This window comes from Opisthorchis viverrini (assembly GCF_000715545.1).
Source record: "Opisthorchis viverrini unplaced genomic scaffold opera_v5_236, whole genome shotgun sequence".
NCBI lineage: Eukaryota > Metazoa > Platyhelminthes > Trematoda > Opisthorchiida > Opisthorchiidae > Opisthorchis > Opisthorchis viverrini.
This window is the reverse complement of record NW_008751896.1, coordinates 784676-808123: the sequence shown is the minus strand read 5'-3', so window position 1 is coordinate 808123 and position 23448 is coordinate 784676. Positions and strand designations below refer to the sequence as shown.

The 23448-nt window shown below is 41.8% G+C and overlaps 1 protein-coding gene across 1 annotated transcript in view; it reads right to left on the bottom strand.

The window, feature by feature from the left end:
* The window catches only part of T265_08833 (hypothetical protein), a gene marked incomplete at both ends in the record, with an annotated part of 50679 nt that overhangs the window by 16235 nt on the left and 10996 nt on the right, over nt 1–23448 (bottom strand). Inside the window, 8 exons of the mRNA XM_009174745.1 lie at nt 148–331; nt 2554–2613; nt 4771–4882; nt 7486–7630; nt 10340–10472; nt 16137–16264; nt 20538–20763; nt 22728–22880. Coding sequence (XP_009173009.1) covers nt 148–331; nt 2554–2613; nt 4771–4882; nt 7486–7630; nt 10340–10472; nt 16137–16264; nt 20538–20763; nt 22728–22880 — 1141 coding nt within the window. The remainder of the gene's footprint in view (nt 1–147; nt 332–2553; nt 2614–4770; nt 4883–7485; nt 7631–10339; nt 10473–16136; nt 16265–20537; nt 20764–22727; nt 22881–23448) is intronic.

Sequence of the window (23448 nt, the reverse complement as noted above, 5' to 3'; positions counted from 1 at the left end):
CAGAATTCTTGGATTTTATATACTTCGGTCAGAAGATATCAGAACTATAAATCTTGCAGTCAAAAAACCATGCTTTGATGAAAAATCTAACATGTTGAAGTCATCAACCAAACGCTGCTTACACACTTTCGCATGTAGAGGACTTACCCACAGTTAGTTCAATACTTTTGTCGCGGGAAAGGTATTCGATCACCGACGGGACAACGTAGCCGGCTCCCAAGATGAGAACTTTTTTCGACGAACTCGAAGTGTTGGAAATACCCGTCTTCTTCCTTAAAGAGTCGATGTATTGAAATTTGGGTGTAAGTGCTCCGTTTGAGGCAATAATTGCCTGAAAGAATACATGAGAGGGTCGTTTGCATTCAGGGTGAATAAAATATGCCTAATTTGTTGAATTCGGTGTCAGGGTTCCGGGTTTTCCTTGCATTTTGTCACCTATCAAGTGTTTCTCTATTTACAGGTGAGGCTGTACACATCTGGTCCCTTAAACCAGCATGGGCTTCTGACTAATCACCTGAATTTAGTTTCCAAATTCTGCTACTCTTTTCGAACCGTTCCCTTCAATACCGAGAGAATTTCACTGAAATAGCTTGGAAAACTGCAAAAATAAATTTCACATGTGGACAAATTATAGTGGATCTGGACCAAACAAAGTAGATGGAGGCACAAACAGATTTGACGAATAGAATTTCTTTAAACGACCTAGTGATCCTTTTAGAGCTTACATGTTGACGTCTATCTAAATTTCTCACAAACAATTTTGATCTTCAATTTGCCGATATGATTTGTAAACCGTTGATTGGATGGTCCTGAAAGAATCCGTGTGGAAGAGGCTACACTTGACACACTCACACCAAGTAATATTTGAGATTCAAGTAATGTTCATTACAGCTTCGGTTTCGAACCTAGTCCACCCGTGTTTCCCAAATAAAGCAGGAATATCTTCAACAAACCCGATGGGTGTTATTTAACCAATGCTGGTCCACTGATAATCAGCGGAATAATGATGACTGGTCATACTAAGACTGATGTGCTGGTTGGAGACGCTGATATTTTGACGTATTTCCTGTGTATTGAACACTTGAAGATGTTCGAAGCAGCTATTTTGTTGAAAGTTTATATCCATCAAAAGTGCACATCCGACGATTGTCAACTGTAATGTAGATCACCACACACTGCGTACACTCAGTTTGTTAGGTATTAGTAGAAATGTCAGAGTTTACCCAGGTTTACTCAGCTTTTTATGAAATTTCAATGAAATGCTGTTACTTCAGTTGTATTTTGGTGTAATGAGCAAAGTGGTGAAGTTTTTGAATACCTTTGGCTCACCAGAGTTTAGTTATTTGCGTGCGTTGCCAGAGTCTTTGGTTCATTTACTTACCTATGAGTTTTAGAAGAATAGATTAAACAATCATACTTTTTGGTCTCTAGTTATGCACATTTCCTACTGGTGCAAGCATACTGATGTTTTCTATGTACACCTTAATTCAAATGCACATGCAAGCATACAGGTTAATTTGAAAGAATTAGTGGACTAGTCTTACAAATATTTACTTCCCCTTCCAGAATGTCAATGCGTTTCCTCCCTCATATCAGGTCAGTGAAATCACCACAAATATGCTTTTGTATCTTATAGGGCAACCTTGTGAGTAGTTTCATTATGGAAATATACTGCGATATCCCGACTATCGTGCCAACTGAATCATGGGGCAGCCTGTGTGCAGCACATTCAGTTGCAGAATATCATAAACGAGAGATTCACTTGAGTCTCTCGTGAAGACCAAATTGATTCGCAAGTGAGTGTATTTCTCGTAAACAGTGCAATTTGGGTTCAAGTAGATCATAAGTTTGACGGAAACTTGGGGACTGCGCCTACCTGATGAGCCCCAAGAAGGGCGAAACCGGTCGTGGGCTGTCGGATAATTTTCAGCAACCTTGTGAGTAGTTTCCTCCACCACAAAGTTGTTATTGTTTCCTATAGGGCCTATCAGTTTGGTACTGCATCAAGAGTATTCGACTAGGACATACCTCGCGTGGCTTGTCCCCCACAAGGCGACGATGTTAAGAAGGACTGTAACAAACTGCATTAACCGTGTTGCTTTTTTCAAACTCAGGATTGTAGACACCCACCAGTCGATCGCATGAGCAAAAGGCATGGTGTAAAATGGACCAGGTTTGTTGCATCCATAAAAATCCGATTGGCCGCATCATATCTGTCGTATACCAATCCTATTCTGATAGGTAAAATTCGAAGAGAACAAGTGTCCTTTAAGGTTTCAAAAAATGAGACAAAAGAGAACCTAGTGTCGAAACAGTGACAGAACAAGTGAAACTGGAACTTAATTATTAACAGCCAACCCTCTCTACCTTCAAACCAGCTATTGCAACGGAAAAGCAGAAGATAATTGGCTACGAAATTTTTGGTCACGTAGGCATCTGGCTTCTAATCCGCAAAGCTTGGGGACTAGGGTTACCACAGTCGCATCAATCCCCACTTCGCTTCTATCAGAAAGGACTTCAAAATCAACTGCATGAAGTTAATAAGAAACTCACGTTTTTAACCACAGGTCCCGCGTTGTATCTATCAAAAGGTTGTGTGGCGTTGGATCTTACCTGAAGTAGACAAAATAAACCGGACCAAGCTAAAAGACAAAGCTCAGTGTAACTTATAGTGTGGATGAGGATGCTAGTGTGCTGGGGCGGAAAACAGTATTCACGCTTTTCTCGATAAACTTTTGGAGAAAATATTTTGGAAATTCTGATTATGCTGAGCACTTTGTTTTCTACATGTCTTGCACTTTATTTTATCGTGTAATAGGATCGGTTTCTACTTAGTCATTTTATCCCTGGCACGCTAAATGAGGAAGTCAAAGTTTTTGCTCGTTAACTTGTTTGAAAAACTAGACTGATACTGAGATAAATGACCCACCTCATAGGGCTTAACAAAACCAATTTTGTGACGTCCAGCCTTGAAGCGCAAAAAATCGGGAACTGTAAACTTCGTCTCGGAGCTTTCGAAAATTTCACATATTTCGGACTATGCATGTCTCCAAACGAACGGTAGACATAGATCATCAGGATAAGAGGATATACTCGGTACATCTTGCAGCCGGCTTTTATTGAGATGGATCACAATAAGTTACGATTGGCGGTGACCGTTACGGATTTTTCAAGATAACGGCTATTTTTGAGAAAGACGATTAAGCGGGGTTGTTCCGGTCCTCGGGCGACTAAGCAAGATTGTGGCACGAGTTAAGTCCCAAGGAGGACATCCTGAATGAAAACAACGGTTGAAGTCTCAATATATCATAGTGTTCCGAAAGTTGTGTTCCATAAAGGAGCTAAATACGTCTGATGCGTAGACTTACGCTGACAGGGTGACATTATAATACGCATATGGTTTCAGGTGAAGCTGTTCATTTTTGGCATGACTCAGGTATGCTGGAATATAGGGTGCTTCCGAACTGGAAAATATATAAATGAGATTCTTTTGCTGACATTTAGCTGCGCGATAGTATTTCTTTACCCATCGTGATGGTATAGTTGTTAGGCATTTCCGATTGATGCTCATATGAGTGATGTGGCTCTTCTCGAAACCGAATGAGTTCACAGTCCTCAAGAATTCGTCCCACAATCTCAGCAGTGGCAGGGAGCTAGCGCTCAGCGATCGCCATGCAATATTAGTGAAACCATCAAAAATACCTGCTTCTATTTCGCCACGTGAACGGATGAATTGTGACATACAACGGGCATCCTTCACCTAGAGACCATTTTTTCTTTCTCAGCGGGATATGTACTCGGCTTTGAGATAGTTCACATCCTTACTCAGTTATCTGCATTACCACAGACGCTGGTCACAGAAAACAACGACTGGCTTGGCAGAATTTGCGTCTCAGAATGAAATTCGTTCTTTCTTGCAAACGCAACCAAACTGCCCAGCGTGATGGACTATTAAGTACAAACAGACGGAGTTAACTAATTTCAGGCTTTCGAATCTCTTCAGTACACATTTTTGCCCAAAAATAAGCTTTTTGCTTCACACACGAAACCGAATCTCATTAGATGAATCTAATTTCCGACAGAATGAATAGCGCGATTATCAACAAAATATATTTACCGCCTCGAACGTGGTGTCGCTAACAACGTTAAAATTTGCGGCTACAGCACTCCAAAAAGTGCATTCAAACGGAGGCGGACTCTGAGTAACTGTATTTCAGTCTTCGACAGACGCGTCAAAACTGTTGTTTCATCATGTGTCAGTATAAAGTGGCTTACAACCACGTCAGACCAGTGAATTTAGCCAAAGGTTCAAAGTAAGTAATGCCCGAACAACATACCACTCTAAGTGCAGTTTGGAGACTTTTAACAAAGTGGAGTAGATGGGAATCGATAAGTCTGCCTCATTGTGGAAGTCACGCGTAGAGTTGAATAATGAGGCTTGGTTTGGAGTTAGTTCTGACTGGTTACTTTCGAATACTTCCGAAACATTATATATGAGGATTATCAGAGTTGATGCCAGAACCCACACTGTGGACTCCAGTTTGGAGCTTGAAATTGGATCACCGAGGTGGCTATCCACGATTCAAGCCAGCAATAAAGCACCTGTCGAATGAGCTCGAGGCCGATGGATCCCCTCGGACGTCTTTCCACTTACTTTTTTCAGTCTCATAATGTGCCATAATATTCAATCGTCCTTTTATTGGAGGGGGCAAAGTAGCCATTGGTCAGTGATTGAATCTATATAGTGAGCGTATCGCATTTTTAACTCACCATATCCGGTAGATAGGGTACTAGAGCAGTGCCAAAATGTTCGCTTGCCTCAAACGGAAGTTGTGCAGGTAGGTTGTCAATAGAACACATCAGAATACCATCACCGGCAATGCTGTCCGTGATAAAAGTAAGAAAGAACAGACCAGATGATGTGAATGGAAAAGGGGAGTGTTATGACCCGTAAACTGATACTAGTGTGTAGCTTAAGGAGCGACCTCTGGAAGTATGCGCTATACGAGTTTGATATCCTACTATTCGTCCTCCTGTTACTTTTCTCTAATAAGAGTTTGTCGCTAGGTTTCTACCGTCTGCGGATCTTCCCAAGAGTTTCAGAAAATTTTAAATATGGAAGGTTAATTTAGTAGGGGTAAAGGAGTGGTGGACATTAATGCGTGCATTCGGTATGGTTGAATGTAACTTCGTTCAACCAGCTCCGAACAGGGTTCAGGCGAAGGTGACATGAACGCAGTCTTTTCTTGTCCAACATGAAACATCTTCGAGAATTGCCATATTGGAGGGTTACATCATCCATGAGATTGTGGGTGATGCCGGAACCAGGAGGAAAAAGATTGTTGTCAAACTGGAGGAACGTTGTTCGGAAAAGAAAAAAAATTCTCAGAAACACTTGCACTGACTTTGTGCATCCGAGAAGGAGAACTATCAGGATATATCTGAGGCGGCTGTCTTTTTCCTAAAGTCTTCAACTCAGGATTAGGTCCGTACATTTGCGTTCTGACAATCACCTGACGGTGTATTATTGGACAGAAAATTGTTAAGTCATCTGGGACTACCAATTTGATTTTCCCAAAATTGTCCAGGACAGATGATCATACGTGCATTACGTATGCCAGTACGGCAATGATGACCGCTCAGTGAGTCGTTAATTCCCCATCCAAGTAGGCACGGTTTGGACCCCGGAACTTTGCATGAAATAGCAGTGATGTAGTTGATGCAGTATTCGCTAGTACCTGGCAAATTAACGCCCGGCATCATGGAGTGCGGGATTTTTTATAGTGGAAGTGAGCGAAAGAGGGGAAGGTCGAGGTGCTTCGGTAAGAACAGGGAGAAACCACAAGAAGTTCAATAGCAATAAGTAATGACAAACAGTCCTATTCAAACTACTGATTAATGAGAAATTGTTTGGAACTCCTGAATAGACCGTAATTGAATTTTGTGGAGAGATCGGGGAATTTGAGGCGAAATGTCACGCAGTTGTTTCAGCATTAGACTGAAGTGGGGGGGGGGAACAGGGGGTGGAATGGGAATTCGGAGTGAATACTTCTGTACGTCTTGAGGAGTATTGACTTCTGGCTACCCTGATGGATAATTGACCGGCTGTTTGACTAAAAGACATATCTCTGGTAGGTCGAGAGCCCGAGCACTATAAGAGGGGGATGCTTGGAGCGTCGATCGCTATATTTTGAGTTTTTATTCTGGTAGAACTCATCAACAAGCCATTTCGGAGGTGTTGGTTTATATGGTTTGGACAAATAAGCTATAGAATGGAGTAACCTCTTGGTCAGAAAAAATAGGAAGTTGTAGGGTTGTTGCAGATGTGGGAGTAGGGTCGACATTATCTTAGTTGGCAAACCAGTGGACCCAAGAAGTAAGATAAGACTGATGCTCACGGATAAGCGTTAGAGTAGATGAGAATAGGCAATACCATTCGTTTGAGGGGCCAATGAATCAGGAGAGATCAAGCGAACAGAGTGAGAGTTGCCTGAGTAAGAGGCGATTGAAGTTCTGAAGTGATTCACCGTCGCGTCCTAGAATTCTGATAAGACAAGTGAATTTAAGGTAAGTATCGGACGCTGAGGTCGCTGAAGACCCAGAAGTTACCAGCGACGCTTGAGTGTAGAATATTTTCCGGTAATACTCACCGGCGATAAGTGTTGAGTGATGTAAGTGCCATTTGGTGAGCGATACATAAACGTGTTTGTTGGCAAGTAAGAAGGCAATGGTAGGTCAAAATCATCCAAAGTCGGCCAAATAAGAGTCTGGAGAGAGGAGAAGTCTAAGTGTGGGTCATATACACTGCCCCTCAAACAAGATAAGTAATATAAGGAACAGGCAGGAAACTGGGTGGTCTCGACATATGTACTACTGGACAGAAAGCGATAAAGACCAACTAAGTAAGTTACTGTTGTTGTGCAAGCCACCAGTGTTGCTGAGTTGGGCTTCAACATTGGAGGGAGTGGCGATGAGCTTTGAATTTTGATACTTGTTTGACAGGTGGGAGACGGGCAACATAACTCCGGTGCTTGGAGCGGATTAAGTGGTGCCTTCAAGATTTAAATCATTCTGTATATATCTTTCATCCGACAGCACTCTCCTTGGCAACCCTTAGTATGAACGATTGGCTGCGTCCATTTACCCATATTGGGGATTCGCCTCCCCCAAATGCGCGAACCTCCCCTGCACAAATGAATTTACTTTTCAAGATAACAATATATTGGAACATTTGTTTGAAATGCAAGTTTACGGCTCCACTGTTAGCTCATCTGTGAGTAACACCAACTGCTTTAGGAAAAATCCAACTGTATCGAAGTGGATGCACTTTCTAGAGAATTTCAAGTCTTCCCGTTGTTTTTTCTCGTTGACAGTCGCGTGCATATTCTATCCGACAAATTTCGGACTGTACACAAGATTCGTTTGAATTTCTCAAAGCCAGTGTTTTGTTTGAAGTTAAAGTTCTACTTTCTTCTGTGGACTTACGTTCGTTTTTCTTCGTCAGTTCGTGGATCATACAAAACGAAGGGTTCATCGACTGTGGTACATTCATCGGTGAATTCAATAGACCCGTTAGTGTCAGCCGAAATATCGCAGATTGCAATCATCCGGTATGGCAGGGTTGGACAAGCTGTGGGGAAATACCGTGCAGGAATAAACACAAAAATCTCGTGCAAGTGACTTTTTAAGAAAGATTAACCACAGACATCATTTACTGGGTTGTGTGAAAATGATTGACAGTGATTTTGATTGTTGTTTCTATGACCGTTATTAAAAAAACTTAAAAACAGTGTTGTGTGCATTGGTATGTGTGCAGCGTTAACCTCAGGTCGTGCAACTTGACTGTGTGGTCAGCTACCGATGAGTGTACAATCCTAAGTTTTGATATTCGTCCTCACTGAAGCTCGTGAGATGTTCATACTCTGGAACTATCAAACACCATAGTTATATCCGATTAGCTCACATTCAAAAAATGTTTAATCACTACTACACACGCTCATTTTGAAAGCACTTGAAGTACCCAGTACGATTAAACGCGAAAAGTTCACACACAGTAGTGAGTTGTATATTCGGTAATTCATTTTGAGCGACAGCTCAAGAACCACTCTGGTAGTTCGCATCTACAACGCCCCTTAGCTAGAATAGTGAGACCGACTAACTATTCACAGCACCAAACCGACTAAGTTCTGTACCCGCCTCTTGAGTCCTGTGAAGAGATCAGCGGAATTCCTTCCATATAGTTCGGAATTACCGGCCTCGCCACTTCCTTGCTAGTGGCTGTCCAGAAGTACGCATTTAGCAGATTTTCGAGCCTTGACCTACCCTACATGCACTACATGTCTCTTTTAGTCTGCAGTGATGCTTGTCGAAGGTCTATGATATTGACCAGGTCCGTGGTCCTCCGAGCGTGTACCCCAAGCATATGTGGCGTACGCTAGTGAGAACAAGTAATGAAGATCTAGGTGTCATTTTTGGCTTCACCACTTTAAATAAAAAACTCAAATACTCCAAGCAGCGACTGTATTAGGGGGTGAATCGAATTGAGTACCCCAAAGAGTTATGAAGTCTTCATATACGGTGCGACCTTTCTTCCGTCCTATGTCCTCTTCTACTCACTGGACCATTCACCGTAACTCGAAATGTTTCGGACTTGACTTGTAGTTTCTATTCTTACACCGCTGGACTGATCTAATCATATAGCTTTGTGCCTTCTGTTCGTTCTGCGTCTTCTTGTGGATTGAAGTCATAAAAAGGCACCATGATGAGTTAGGAGAAGGCATCGGGAAAGAAATCGACAGTAAGATCAGCATCTGATAGAGGGTAGAACTTTGCACTGCTCCACTGGTAACTCGTCCTGCCTGCTGCTAGGTATCCTTGATTCCATCCTCCACTGCGTTTGGCTGATGAATGATCTTATCCACTTTGAAACTGCTTCTCGAACGCAGACTTTTTGAACCTACTTCGGTAGCTCAACTTGGCAGTGTACCGAATTGACATGCATTGGGTGGTTTGTCTGCCGGTGTTTTTTGGCATCCTAGCAAGATTTCTTTACTGTTGGTGGGGTTGAGATCAAAGATGGTCTTTTAACAAATCCATGTTGAGCCCAGTCAATCCCGCCGCAGTCTAACTTCCCTTAGACTACCTTTTCCAAATCTTTAAGGGTCTCTGACGTTAGGTACATGAGCCCGTATTCTTTCTTTATACCGGGGATGCTACTTTTGGAGAAATGTCTCACTAATCCCAAGCCAGGATCTCCCAGGGTTTTCAAATTCACATGGACTCGATGTAAAGGCAAGCCAGTGTGAGACTTGACCTACGTCAACTTAATCGAATGCAGTCAGTCTTGTCCGTGTAGCTTGGTGGCGTCCAGTCTGGTAAGAAGTAGTTGTTTTTTGCTCCAGGGTGCTGTGTATTTGGCAGACGGTTTCCTCCAGCATCTTACCATTCTTTAGTGTTATTATGTATTTCGTTAGCAGTGACGCTGTGGCGGGAGAACTTTGAAAATCCTTCCGCCGAAAAACTGTCGCATGCTTGATCGTCTGTGCCAACGAAATCGTCAGGTCCCATCACATAATTCCTGGCAGTCCGTGTCGGTTACGTGCCGGTGGGTGTGATAAGCGTGGTGGTTGTCGTATTATGGTCACTACGTCTCATTCACTGCTACAAATGCTGACAATAATTTGTGGCTGACAAGAATTTCTGCAGATAAGTTCTCTTTATCTGGGTGTCATGCCCTGTAATGACACATCCACTAATCATATATACATAGACAGATAGGTAATCGTACTGTGCTTTGTTTAAGCTTTGGAACTTAAGTGATTAAACCCGAAAACATCCATGGCAGCTCTGTTTTTGTAAAAAAAAAGTACGCATTGCACTGACACATTGCGGGGAAAACTGAAACTTTGAATCGGATGGCGTAAAAAGGGATGGGCGCGGAACAAATGCTGAAGCCGGTATATGAAAACTAGAAACGAATGGGACCAATGTTTCATGGGAATACGTGAAAGTCCAGCTTGTTGGGGGAGACGTATTATTTCCAACTTACCCTCGTCTAGAGGACTCCCTTTGACATTTGCTTTTACATTGAGCAGTGATTTTACGTTTTCGCGGGTCAGGATAAACATCCATGCAGCTCTGTTTTTGTAAAAAAAAAGTACGCATTGCACTGACACATTGCGGGGAAAACTGAAACTTTGAATCGGATGGCGTAAAAAGGGATGGGCGCGGAACAAATGCTGAAGCCGGTATATGAAAACTAGAAACGAATGGGACCAATGTTTCATGGGAATACGTGAAAGTCCAGCTTGTTGGGGGAGACGTATTATTTCCAACTTACCCTCGTCTAGAGGACTCCCTTTGACATTTGCTTTTACATTGAGCAGTGATTTTACGTTTTCGCGGGTCAGGATTCGGTCTATCCGTGAGTCCCAGTACGTTGCGTTTATGAGCACAGAAGTGTAGGGTGCAATCTTGTAAACAAGAGTAACACAGGAAGATATACAGTTAGTGCTTTGTACCGATATCAAAGTATACTTCAGTAAAACCTCTCTTGTGGGGCCAACTTTTGATGCTCTGCTTACAAAAAATGGTGTATTGGATCAGTGTAGTTCGGTGTGAAACTTTGGAACAAGGTTGACCATTTCACTATGAGAATTTTCCTTATCAGAGCCTAGTATTTCCCTAACTTGGAAATATTTTCTCCCTAAAATCATGGATAATTTCAGTTGTGCAAACGAAAAAGTACAGTATTTTATGGCATTTGGCTACCAGTAATAAGGTGCAGGAAGAGACACATAAAAACAGTTTAAATAATCCTTTGGCTTCCCGAATAATGCAACCGGTTATTGAGTGTTTCTATACCCAAACTCGGGATCAGTGACGGAAAGTATTCAGTGTGAAGATCTTCGATAAGTAGGTACACCCATATAATTTTCAAAGACGTGAAAACCTCTCTCTTATTATCAAAACATCGCCGCATTATACACTACCAACTATCCGTATGAGGCCAATCTGCAGTCCAGTCACAAACCGTTAGCCAAATTTTCATCCGTATGGATATGAACGGAGTAAACTCTTGGTTATTTGGGTATCTTTGGAGGAAGAAGTAGATGCATTAAATGATTTGGGAGCGTCACCAAATGCATCCAATTAAAATATCGTTGTTGACGAAGTTGCGGGAAGTAGGAAGATTAGGCATGCTGCTTGGTCACTGGTTTGCGGAGCGAAAGTTTCATCACCAATCGAGGCGACATCGTCAATATGAGGTCCAGTGGCTATTCCTTTTCTTTTACCTGTGATTATGTAGTTTCTGGACAGTATCTAATAACTCTAAGTAACTATTTTGTTTTCAGATGGCATGCAGGCAATTCGGGTGGTGAGCTTGAAATCTGGATTTTGTTGTGGTCAGCCATGTTATCCGCGAAAATTTTCGGTAATTCGCTTCAGGAGGGCTGCGATTTCTAAAGAAGAATGTCCGTGAGAAATCAGCGTTTCAAACCGAGTTTCAAACCAATGCGCTGCTTGAACGCAGCAGAAGGCTATAAATATAGGATCGATCGCATGCCATCCCACGCATATGATTCTTGTGAAAAGACTGTGGTAAATCAGAGGCCGAAGAGAAAACGGTAATTGGTACAGGAGTCCACCGAGGATGACAGACTTGCATCCGAGACCAAAGTCGCGTACACTTATTCTGTCGTTCTGCTGTGTTCGCACGCACTTCACTATCAGAAGGCCTTGACGATTCATTCAGTTAAGGGACCGTCCTATAGGCAGTGGACAGTTGACTTCTAAGCCACATCTGAAATTTTTTGCTGCCTAATTTTTAAGATTTCACCTGCACCAACACTTATATAAACCACAAAAATTCATGTAATCGTCTCTTCACTACTTGTGAACGATAAGTAGTAACCCAAAAAAGAATACTCACCAAAGGTGCCCAAGCGTTCCCTCGAGGAGCTGTTAGTTACTAACCAGATCTAACTTTCACCGTTGATTCTGGACAGCAACCGACTGCCGTTTTCGAATTTTTTTACCAGAAATGGTCGTCGCAATATAGCACAACGCTTTGTGTATCATAAAACTACGTAGTTGGGATGGAGCATTCACATAACCAGTTTTTGTGCTGTGCAATACAAATCTCTGGAGGTGCACACTTTATTTCGCAGAGCCCGGCTGTTTTGCACAGAAGGTTTACAGGATGAAGAAAATTGGATTCACAGAAGTGCATTACAGCCGACTGATTTTTCAAATGATATTGCCGAGTGCCACTCGGGAGCATGTGATATGTAAACCATACAAGTAATCGCCCGGAAATGACCAGTTTTCCTTGAACTTTTATAAAGAGATGGTGGTGCATCACTTCGATTTAACAAGACTTTGGATTAACCCTGAGACCAACATTTTAGGCCAGGCAGATCATGTTGAAACCATCCACAAATGTAACCACAGTATCTTGATCAGGAATCCAGGGTAAGCCATATCTACCAGTCCTCATATGTGCCAAATGTGACAGAGGTTTTACCGCTCAAAGTGACCGAGAGCTGTACCAAATAATGTCTGTTCAGACAAACTTGTGCAACTTTTGTGATATGGAAATTAACACGATTTTAAATTTCTCCTGAAGCCATACAGCTACATGAGATAGAACACTCTAATATCTAGACACCTACCGTAGATAATATAGCCAAAATATTCAGAACGATTCCATGCATACAGATAAACTGTCACCGCTACTGACGGCATACTCGCCCCCCTACTTTTATTGCGAATCTTAAAGTGACCAATGGATCTATGTGTTCTTCTGGCGCAACCCCTCCATTTGCCTCTGCTGTATGAATTCCCAGCTACTTATGTGACCACACAGAATCTAAACGAATCTAGTTAGAAATATCAACCAATTGCTCAGTTCCCCGTAGTTCTGACGTGTTATTTTAAATGAACCAATTTGACGGGGCTGCTATGGCTTCTGTTGTCCGGCTACTGCTACTAAGTGTTTTGATTTGCAAACTTGGAACAAACCCCATTGAATGTTCCGTGTTTTCAACCTGCTACTGTCTTTGATATGTTGACAGTCGGAACGAAATCACTCTAACATAGCTTATTGATTCACAAAGCCCGCTATAGGAGAGTTGAAATAGTCAAATATATTGAGGGGTTTTCGATGTGTTAAATTTATAGAAATTCAACTTCGTCAGGACAGCACATCAATCTCAGCAGTCTTGTTCCAGTTGAACAGCAGAAGATATTTGTCAAAACTCCATCCAAGACGTGCTATATGAGCCTGAAAACCACAGAATATTTTTTAAATGCGATTTCGTCTCAAAAATGAAATACTGTTTCATCCTTTTTGGGAGCCATCGGCAGTACACACCTTTCGAAACCATGGGAGTTTCGGGACATTCGACCTCCCGACTGATATTCTGATCACAACCGTTCGGCCAGAAGCGGCTGATAAGTTGAGAGATTAGCTTGCATTCAGAAAGGACATTGCGGTATTCATCCAGAATGTTTTGGAGGAAAATGTCTTCTCAGTGGATTTTGTCCCAAACAATCGACGCATTTTTGTTGCCCAAGCCTCATGTTGCTACGGTAGTGCAGTGACTCATTAAAATTTAAGTACTTTTCAGGGGCGATTTGCAGACAAACTAGTCTGATGGTTGACTACCAAAAACAGAACTTTCCTTACAGTCAAGCTTCATAGTAGCGCCACTGCTTGATCATTGTTATGCCTTAACGTGAAAGACCGGGTTCTTGTCCATGCGCAAAAACCCTGGTATATTTTTTATCACGTAGCTGTGCCACAGAGTGGTTTGGACGAACAAGAACTCAGTCGAAGGATTGAGAAACAAACACCATCCAATCTTGATCGATGGGTAAATCCTTGCCTTCTAAACCTAGCTGCGGGTTTTAACTGAGGAATGGCTTACTTAACTGCTTGCAGCCTACCACAGTACTTATGGTTCGCCAGGATTAAAAGAGACCGCGACCGATTAGGAACCGAAAGTCTTAGCAATCGATTACTGCAATGAGTTCAGCAAATCTTTACAGCATCCGTGGTTTCACCACGATTCTAGTGACCGGAACACTTTCTACTAAGGCTACTTAAGCACAGCGCTTTTGGTGCAATGTTCTGTGGTGAATGAGAATTAATCTATTCCTTTTCGTTTTTGTTGTACTATTGTGTACACTTATTCACAGTTCTGTGTACACTGATATCCCCTGAATATTTGTCAGATCCAGCATAATGAACAAAAGTATTTCAGTTGAGGTTGGTGGGTGCAGTATGGCAGGATCGGTTGAAGGGAATTTTGGTGAGGTCCAACATTGTTGAATAAACGCTGTGTTCGTTGCACGTGAGAGGTCGCGCTCTCATGCAGCCTCTTCCAATTTAGACGAAGCGTTGGAAAGTGTTACAATGTTGTGGACAACGGAAGCAAAAGAACCCTTCAAACTATAAACGCATTTCGAGTAAAGTGTTGATCTTACGCCCATGCGATCTCTGAGAAAAAAACATGTGTTTGAAGCAACCCACGAAACTCTATTGTGTTTATTCCATGCCACTGTCCGAATATTGTACATTTCGTTGAATTTCACCTTGTATTTCTCCAGTCGATGATTGTTCACCAGCCGCGATCTCCCTGTGATACGCTGTGACAACATGTACTGGCGTTCCTGAAAGCTGCCGCTCCAGATTTTTATAGTTGGGAATATTTTCGTTCGGTACCACGCTGCAGAAAGTAATAGCAGCAAATGGCGGAACATTCACGTGCCAAACATATACCGCACGCCCTTCAAGAATGTAAAAGTTACGACAAGCCGCCCGTTTATGTCAGGTTGCGTTTAATGCAACATGCATGGGGCATGTTATGTTAACGCTCGGACTGATGGGTAAACAATAGCTGATGACGGTTTTCAGCCTTCGCGAATACGGTATCCTCAGCTGTTGTCCTGAGAAACTCGTTTTCTCACGCGTGACTTATGCCACGCATTCGTACACTTCAATCATGAACTTGGCCCATTAACAGTGATGTTACGCCAAGAGCAATTGATCTAAGCCGCACCACCTGAACTTATGGATGCCCTCGCAAGCTATTTCGGAGAATTCAGGTAACAAATGTGAAGTTCCGTCAAAAAGTCGTATTAAGTCATGAATTATGTAGTGCTTTAAATTTATCTGTTCAGACTTTTTAACTTTCATCATCAAATATCACGTCTTCGTGTCATCAAATGAAAGTGCACCTACACTACGCGAGTTGAGCTGAAATCGATATCCGGTCGTGCATTTCGTTGAATGAACAGTCTTTGAAGCAGGCCAGTCAGCCCGCATCCATCAGGCTACTCAAGAAATGCTAAGGTGAGTTCATCGGGTGTTTCATCTTAGACCATCAACTCGAGTCACTCTAAGCTTTTTTTAATTCAACACTTGTAAACCCAAATCGAAAACTGGCACCACCAAACAAATGTGATCGGCGGTTATTGCCGCGGAATGAATGGTAACTTTTGGTTCACTTGCATTCAGCATCAGCTTCCTCATCCCGTACCACGAGGTTTCGTTTGACATTGGGGCCTACCAGCACTGTTTAACCTCAATCTCCTCTGACAGATACATCAAATATTCCTGGAGAATCAACTTGCTTCCAACGAAATTTTGATTTGCCATACTAATTAACTGTGCCAGCCGGTTTGTACAGTTCGTTCAAACACATGCGATGTCCGAGAGTGTGAACAAAGATTATTTATTCTAGTGCATTTCTTGATCACTTTTTATTGTTATCAGGGAGTCACTCTTCCGAAATCGCTCCCTGAATAGTCCGTCCCATATGAAGGAAGAATGCGAGCCTAAGTTGTAGGATTCAGAACTTCCTTCTTGTACAGTCATGCTTAAGTGCCTGTTCAGAAAAATATCCAAACCCCTCAGGACTGAAACGGATGGAAAACCTATCAGGGGTCTTTTTTCAGGTACCTGTGGTGCTATCCTAAGGATTGCCGCCGGATCATTCACTTATTGGATACATTTGGCCTTCATGAATTTAAGATACCGTTTTACGTCTATGGCGAAACTTACAAGGTTTACGTCTTGAACCACCTAGCTTTCGCATTTCAGAAGTTTATTCTGTTAACTTTTAACTCACCGTGTTGATAAAATTTGACCTGTAGTCCTCAGGTTTTCGAAAGTATTCCTCCCTGACGAAAGGTTTCCCATCCTTGTGTTCCATATAGTGTGATGGGTTTACTTTGCACAGGTAAATGACGTTCGTTTCTGAGAAATTTAGTTGGTGGGAAGGAATAGCGTGTTGGTATACTTTAAAAAAATCGTAAAACAGTTTTACTAAACGTTTCGTGTGGGTCCCTGTGTTCGTCCGCTTTTACGAGAGTATTTGACCTCAGCAGGTATCCCTAAAGAGAGTAACTGAAAGTTATGCTGAGTTTTAGACCGATATCGTGCTTCTGTGGTAAATGAGCACCGCGTGAAGCAAATCAAGTACATTTGAGTAATAGATCTTTTCAAAAAGTAAGAAGCTACACGCACGAACAGAACACATGAGTTTTGGATGCATCAGAAAACCGAGAATAGGCTTTGGAAAAGTGTGTAGGGTTATTCTTTTCTGGGTGGAAATAAACAGTAGAGATTAACCTAGGATTGGCTCACTTTGTGTTGGTCCCTTGTCTCTATACCTGGAAGACAGGTGCGCGGATGCTGCTTTGAACAGGTGGAACAAGTCTATAAATGTATTATGAGTTGCGACCAAATGAGTCTTTCTAATTATCTTTTATAAATCTGATTTCCGTCACTATCACACTGCATTGTTCAAAATGTAGTAATGAACCATGCATAAGGTTTTGTGCACATAAGCATACGTTACTATGAGTGCCTTAACGGCGTTCTGAAAGCTTTCTTGTCGATAGGTTTCCAGGTTTCTACATTCTGTAGGTGTAAAATTTTGGCATTCTCCTTAGTAACTTTTCATGGTCTTTTCAATTAATTACCTAAATCAACAAAAGCCATCAACAGGCATCTAATCAACAACCAATCACCTCAATCACATTTTGTCGCTAACCTGGAATGATGCGTTTGATTGTCCGCTCACGAGCACAGGTGAGTATAATCAGCAAGTTCTGTTTCAACGAACCCGATTTCAGTCAGAATCAGTCACTGGAGACTAACCTGGCCGCACAGTTTTGAGAAATCGATATATTGCAATAAGAGGCGTTCGACATGGGTATCTGCGAGCACCTGCACACTTCTGTTCTTGGTAGCTTAAGTAGATTACAAGAACAGGGTCAACATGATCACCTGCAACTTTTAGCTGACTTTAGAAACATTAAGTAAGCAATCAGTGGACTTAGCCCTGACAATGTCTCGCTTACGGCACTTTCCAAGTGCTAGTCGATTTTTCTAATTTTGAGTTATCCCCCTGTAAATTCACCACTATGATCTAATAGTTGAGAGAGCAGCAGAGCACAAACGTTTCAGAGAAGTTTGCACCATAATTGCTTATGAAAGTCTAAATTTTCTCCATGAATTTTCGTCAGGTTCATTGTACCGACTGGACAGCTCCACCTGGCCAAAGAGGATTACACCTAGCACGATTTTAGCTGAGGTTAGCCAGCATTTCTCCGTTGTCTGACACAACTCTGACACAACTACTCTTCTGGAATTTAAGAGCCGAAATTCCGCCAGCTGACCTCAACTTGTTCACGAACATCACTGCCAATGACCTATAGAACCTTCTTCCCACGTTTCCACACCGACTAAAGCTGTTCGAGCATGTATACGGAGAATTAAATAGCACCTTGGAGTTAATTGAAAAACTGATAAGCTAGTTGTCATGACGACTAGTTGGGCTGATTGAAGTTCCATCCAGCTAAAAACTAGTCTACTGTTGACCGGATTTTGGGCAGCCGTTATTAGACGTGCACATATTTAACCGCTTTCGTGAGCAAAGCGGCAAAAGTGTGACCTTCCAGATGTGCATCAATACCATGTGAGCTACGGTCAGAAGGCAATTAGAGTTCACTCTGAGAAAACAGCATTGGCTGGTTGGATACCTGGGTGCAATATTTGTTGACGAGAGGGCCTGTGAACAGAAAACAAGTTTTGTGACCATCTCATGTACGATAGGAATGTGATACTTGACGAGACTAGAAAACCATTCCGCTATAATATTGAATACCCAGAGAAAGACGGACAGATTGAAAGGGTGCAAATAGTTGCCTTTTTCTAGCTCATATCAGTTAGCTAAAAAGGAAAAAAAAGCAGTCGATTATCTCTAACATTCGCCGTAAACAAAGGAACATTGTTTAAGCCCTCACAAAACAATTTTTATGTCCAATATATTAGTCATATTTAGGGTGGCATGGGGCCTAACTATAAGCTTAATTGCATGTACAGGTGATTGTGGTGTACAAAACAAACGGACGTTTTGAAACAAATGGGTTTATTTCATCAAGTCTCTGAACTGTCCATAAGATGCAATCCACAAAAATTCAACCTCACACCAGCAAGTAGCGCGCGTCTGACCAAGAAGCGTCAACGTCAGGTAAATTAAAATGGGGTTTACGTCAACACGCAGTCGCGGCAGTTGTATCGTAGTTAACTGTGGATAGCATTACGTGTATATTTTGATAAATTGTAAGAATGCACGGCAAGATTAGGTGTTCGACAGAATATCTGAATAGTAGTCCGGGAATTGCCACCAGTCTAGTCAGCTGCGCCGGTTCGGTGGAATCCCCTGTTGAACTGCATTTCGAATAAAACATAACGGGCAGTCCCCAGGGAAAGGCACAATGTCGCGCGTCTCATAGATCTTGCCAGACATTAGCAAAGGAAAGAGTAACTACCACAGAGAGGAACTTTGTGCTTCATTTTGGTTTTGGATATTCGACTGCAGCTAAAATATGGTTGTAAGTAAGTTTTACACTAAGATTACTGGTCAACCGACATATAAGCGTTCCATAAGCCCCGTCGCTTAACAAAGGATTCAGCCATATATATATATTTATATATATATATATATACATATATATATAAATATTTGTATATGTTTGCATAACGCGNACATATATATATAAATATTTATATATATATATAGTAAACTGGTCAAATTAATTGATTCCAATACTATACTTCTGAGCAATAGAGGATACCTATCAGGGGGAGGAGTTTAACTGGCTGCCTCTTGCTAATGAAAGCGCTGAATTGAAACCTCTTTTACCTAGTTCAGTATTGGAATATAGGGTGTACATAATACGATAGACACTGTAAGTTTTTTTAATTCAGCATGTTTTTTCCTCACAAAAATGTATTTCCGTAGTTTTCTCCTTCATTTTACCCCTCGTGGGCATGTTTTTTCGTTTCAGCCACACTTACTGCAAATTTGCCTTCCTAAATGTTCCGTTTTCTCGCGGGAATCCTCAAACTTTCGCCCTGGGCAAAAAGTTCGTATCTGTTAACGAAGGCAACCTGTGTGCTTTTCTTTCACCATAAGGCGGGAATTACAAAAGAAGCCCTGCTTCTTCTATGTGTGGAAAATCAAACCCATGCTTTGTTCCACACCAAGCGTTTAGATTAATTAAACTTTAAAATGTCTTATCGACTTTCAGCTTTCGACAAAGTGAAGAAATTTAGTTGTGTAACGTACAGAGAGAACATATGAGTGTTTCAAGATCCCGACCGCGTAAAACTTTTGTCCAACTTGTGCCAAAATACGATAGAAGTTGGTCTCATTGCGTTATATTATTGAATTCATGCTCCAAAGAACGGAACAAACTTTCCACTTTCTCTTTGACACAACAGCCGTTAGGGGTCCGTTTCTTCTGTAGGCCTGTGGCCCCGTCATTCTTGTTTCATAGCCCCTTATTGATAGAGCTGATTTATTATCGTTTTGTACTTTTGCCATTTCAGGGCAGGCACCTAAAATGGGTGTATCGAATGCACCTACCGGTGAAAAACTGCATGAATCCTGCATAACGAGTTTAGACTGTTAGACCAACCTTGAAAGATCTTTTGTTCGGGTTTCCAAAATCACCAGAAAATGATCTATTTATACATAACAGTTATTTAGGTTGGCTTTTACACTTTCCACCTTCAGTGACGCGCTACCTAGTTGTTGTTCTATTCCCTGGCTTTTGTATTGGGGACTGAAACACTGTGCTTGAAAAATGACTTCGACGTGGCATCTGACTGTATGAGATTAAACTGAAATTTGTACTGCTTGTAATAATTTCGGTGGGAACTTTAAAAAAAGGCATTAAAAATGATTTTAGTAGGCCATTTACTCAGCTTTCCTCGACTTAAGAACGCCAACACCAGTGTAATACTAAGTGATTTTACCTTTGCAGTTCAATCAGATCATAAAACACGACCGCCTGTTGAAATGCATCAGCATCTGTTTTAGACAACAATTTTATTGGAGAAATCAAAAAACCAACGCCATACGCTACGTGTAGATCTAAATTCCGCTTGAGTAACGAGGAAAGCTGAGCAAAATTTGCATCAGATGAGTAACTATGTAAGGCGCAAGACAACCTACCTCCGTGATTCGCCACGTGCTGCAGCTGTCGTGGGCTTATGGATTTTGCTGGGAGATTGCTCAGAATTTTCTCGGCACCCTGAGCGACGTTTCCATCTCCATTGATAACAAAAATCAACGGGCCGATAGAGGCAGGCAGTCGACCAAGTGCGAGTTCATAACCAACCAGTCGAATTGCCTGTTGTGCCTCATTCAAATTGTGATAATTGTGTGCAATACTAACGTGCTGCAGGAAAAGGAATGCTTAGGTTAGCTTATTCAGACCAGCAACGAAGCATACAAATCAAAAGACGTTTTTAGGGCACAAAAATATGAATAGGAACATGTGCTATTAAGAACAGCACGTTCCATTAGCACTTTTTACTTCACAACTCGCAATATCTAACGGGAGACCGAAACGAAAAAGATCCCGAACAGTGCTTCCATAGATTGTGTACACAAAAGTGTTGTCTTGCTGACCGAGGCACCGAAGTGCGCTATGTTTACACATGTTCCGGGATCCGATTCGAAAGTTGGTTGTGAATTTAGTGACTGGTACTTGTGTATGCATAGATCCATCAACAACACGTTCCACACACATTGTTTTTACTAGAAGTTGTCTCGATCACATGGATTAAACATCGAAGGGGGCGTCTTCAAATCAGTCACTAAACGCTCGGTGGAATATAGTTGATTCTTCTAGTATAACTTCATCAGTCATCCACCCGTAATATATTGTCTACATGTTCCCAAGAATGTCGCTATTCCGACTTGATGTATATTAGTATCATTAGGGCAAGAAAAACCGGTTTCTGCCAAAACCAACATAGGGTAGACGCGTTTTATTGAAGACACACATTAAAACAATATGCTGATCCGGAGCACTCGGTACTTAAAATTACACGACATTTACTGGATTTTAGTAAGGTGGAATTCGTTTTAGACATAGGAATTTTGATTATTTGTCAAACACCAGGAGATATTAGTGTAACAGTGATACTACTGATGGGGAGGCATGCGGGTAGTATGTCTTCTTGTTAATTCGCCTTGCGCCTCTTGAAAAGTGAGATCAAATACGGAATTTGTGGAGTCTATTTGTAGCATTTACTTGGATTTGAGCAACAGTCACTGAATATCCAGGAAAGTTCAGGAGGACGCGTTTAATAGAAGATCGACGTTCGGTCTTTGTAAACAAGATGCTTATGAGAGTTTTGCTTCCCTGTTCAATAGCCCATAAGTGGTCAGTTGGCATCTCCTAATAAATGACTCCACAGCGAAGGCTTTTACCTTTCAGTGGTAGTACCACAGACTGCTGTAGATCGAATGAGCACCTAACAATCCACTCCACTAGAGCAAACTCGCTATGTCAAACATCCGAAATCAGGGTCCATATAACATGACAATTTGTCCTTCATGCGGCGCAATCCGGAACACACTACTCATATGGTGGCCCCTCGAGAAAACACACTAACATATGTTGAGTATCGTACCAGTGTTAACGTGGGGCAACACATTCAGTTGAAGAAGGCTATAAACGAGTACTGTTTAAATCTTCTAGAATCAGTACATAAAACGTGGACGCTCAGCCCGGTGGCTGATTGAATGAGATCAAAACCTGGCTTTTGGACAGGTTTGGTTCATTTCGGGTAAGCTTAACTAAGACGAAAACTTGCTCCTGCTCCGGAGTTATGAAAACGTTCCTCGGATATACAAATTCAGAAGTTCCTTTTTTCCAAACGACCGCAGTGCACATTTTTCGTGGGTGTTCCCGTTACAGCAATCCTTTTTACACCAAAAATTCACGAATCGCCTCACAGCTCAACTTCCCGAATTCCTGTCTTCTAGGGCAGGACTCGACTTAAATTGGAGTATGTTATGTGTTTGTATATGGTTAATACAGTTTTATATCCAATGGTATAAAATATGCCCTTTTAATAAGAGTCACCCAAATACACTCGCAACCAACTCAGGAGTCATAAATGCGAAGGGACTCGTAGCAGAGAATATGTGGTATGTGAGCTGCCCTCTCGAGTGTGGTAATTCTTTGAGGAAATTATGAATGACTCATTATTTCACATTTCACAGCTGCTTCTCGTAATAGCACTAGAGGAATATTTCGAGTTCTTGAACCGATTCATGAAATGTTTCAGCAACCATCCAATCAGTCTGTCCGATAGTCGTATGGCTATGGAAAATGAGAATAAAACTCACCATAAAAGGAGTTCTGTGCCCCAGTGCGAGTAGTCGGATTCCCAGACCATGGATAATATCGATTGTACCTGCCATCCCAGCGTGTTTTCCGAAAGCAACAACCCTTTTGTTGTGTTCATTCACCATGCACTCGTAATCAATGATGCGAATATTCTGAAATGTTCAGGGTGAATATAGTTAGCAGGTATTTTGACCGATTGAAAATAGACTCTAACAGACCGTTGCGTCAAACCAGTAGTATATGGCTCCTTATTTTGACTATAAATGTGCCTGGGGCGTCTTCCGTTTTTGACAAGCACTATCTACCAAAATTTTCCAGAACAATTAGTAAAAATTAAAGGTAACCAGTCCTTGAGGTAAGGATCGACAAGACTTTATGGCACTTGAACCTCCTACGGTAATACGACATCAATTTTTTATAAAGTAAAATTAAAGTCTTACTAACTTAAGTGCCATTTTTTTGCGCGAAACATTTCCATTGTCCAGTAGATTTCAGGCGTCCATGAAACTACCTAACTGGGAAGCCCTGATACGCTGGTCAACCGGCTTACAAAACCTGAGTCGTCGTTCCAACCCTGGAGCAAGCCAATCACTACGCCCCTATGTGAACGCTCTCGCCTGTTTGGGTGTGAAAATTCAGATGTGTCCAACGTGCGCTCGTTAAGTAGTGGTAACACGCTTGCCTGGATGCCCGGAGCTCACACTTTGGCAAGGTCATAAT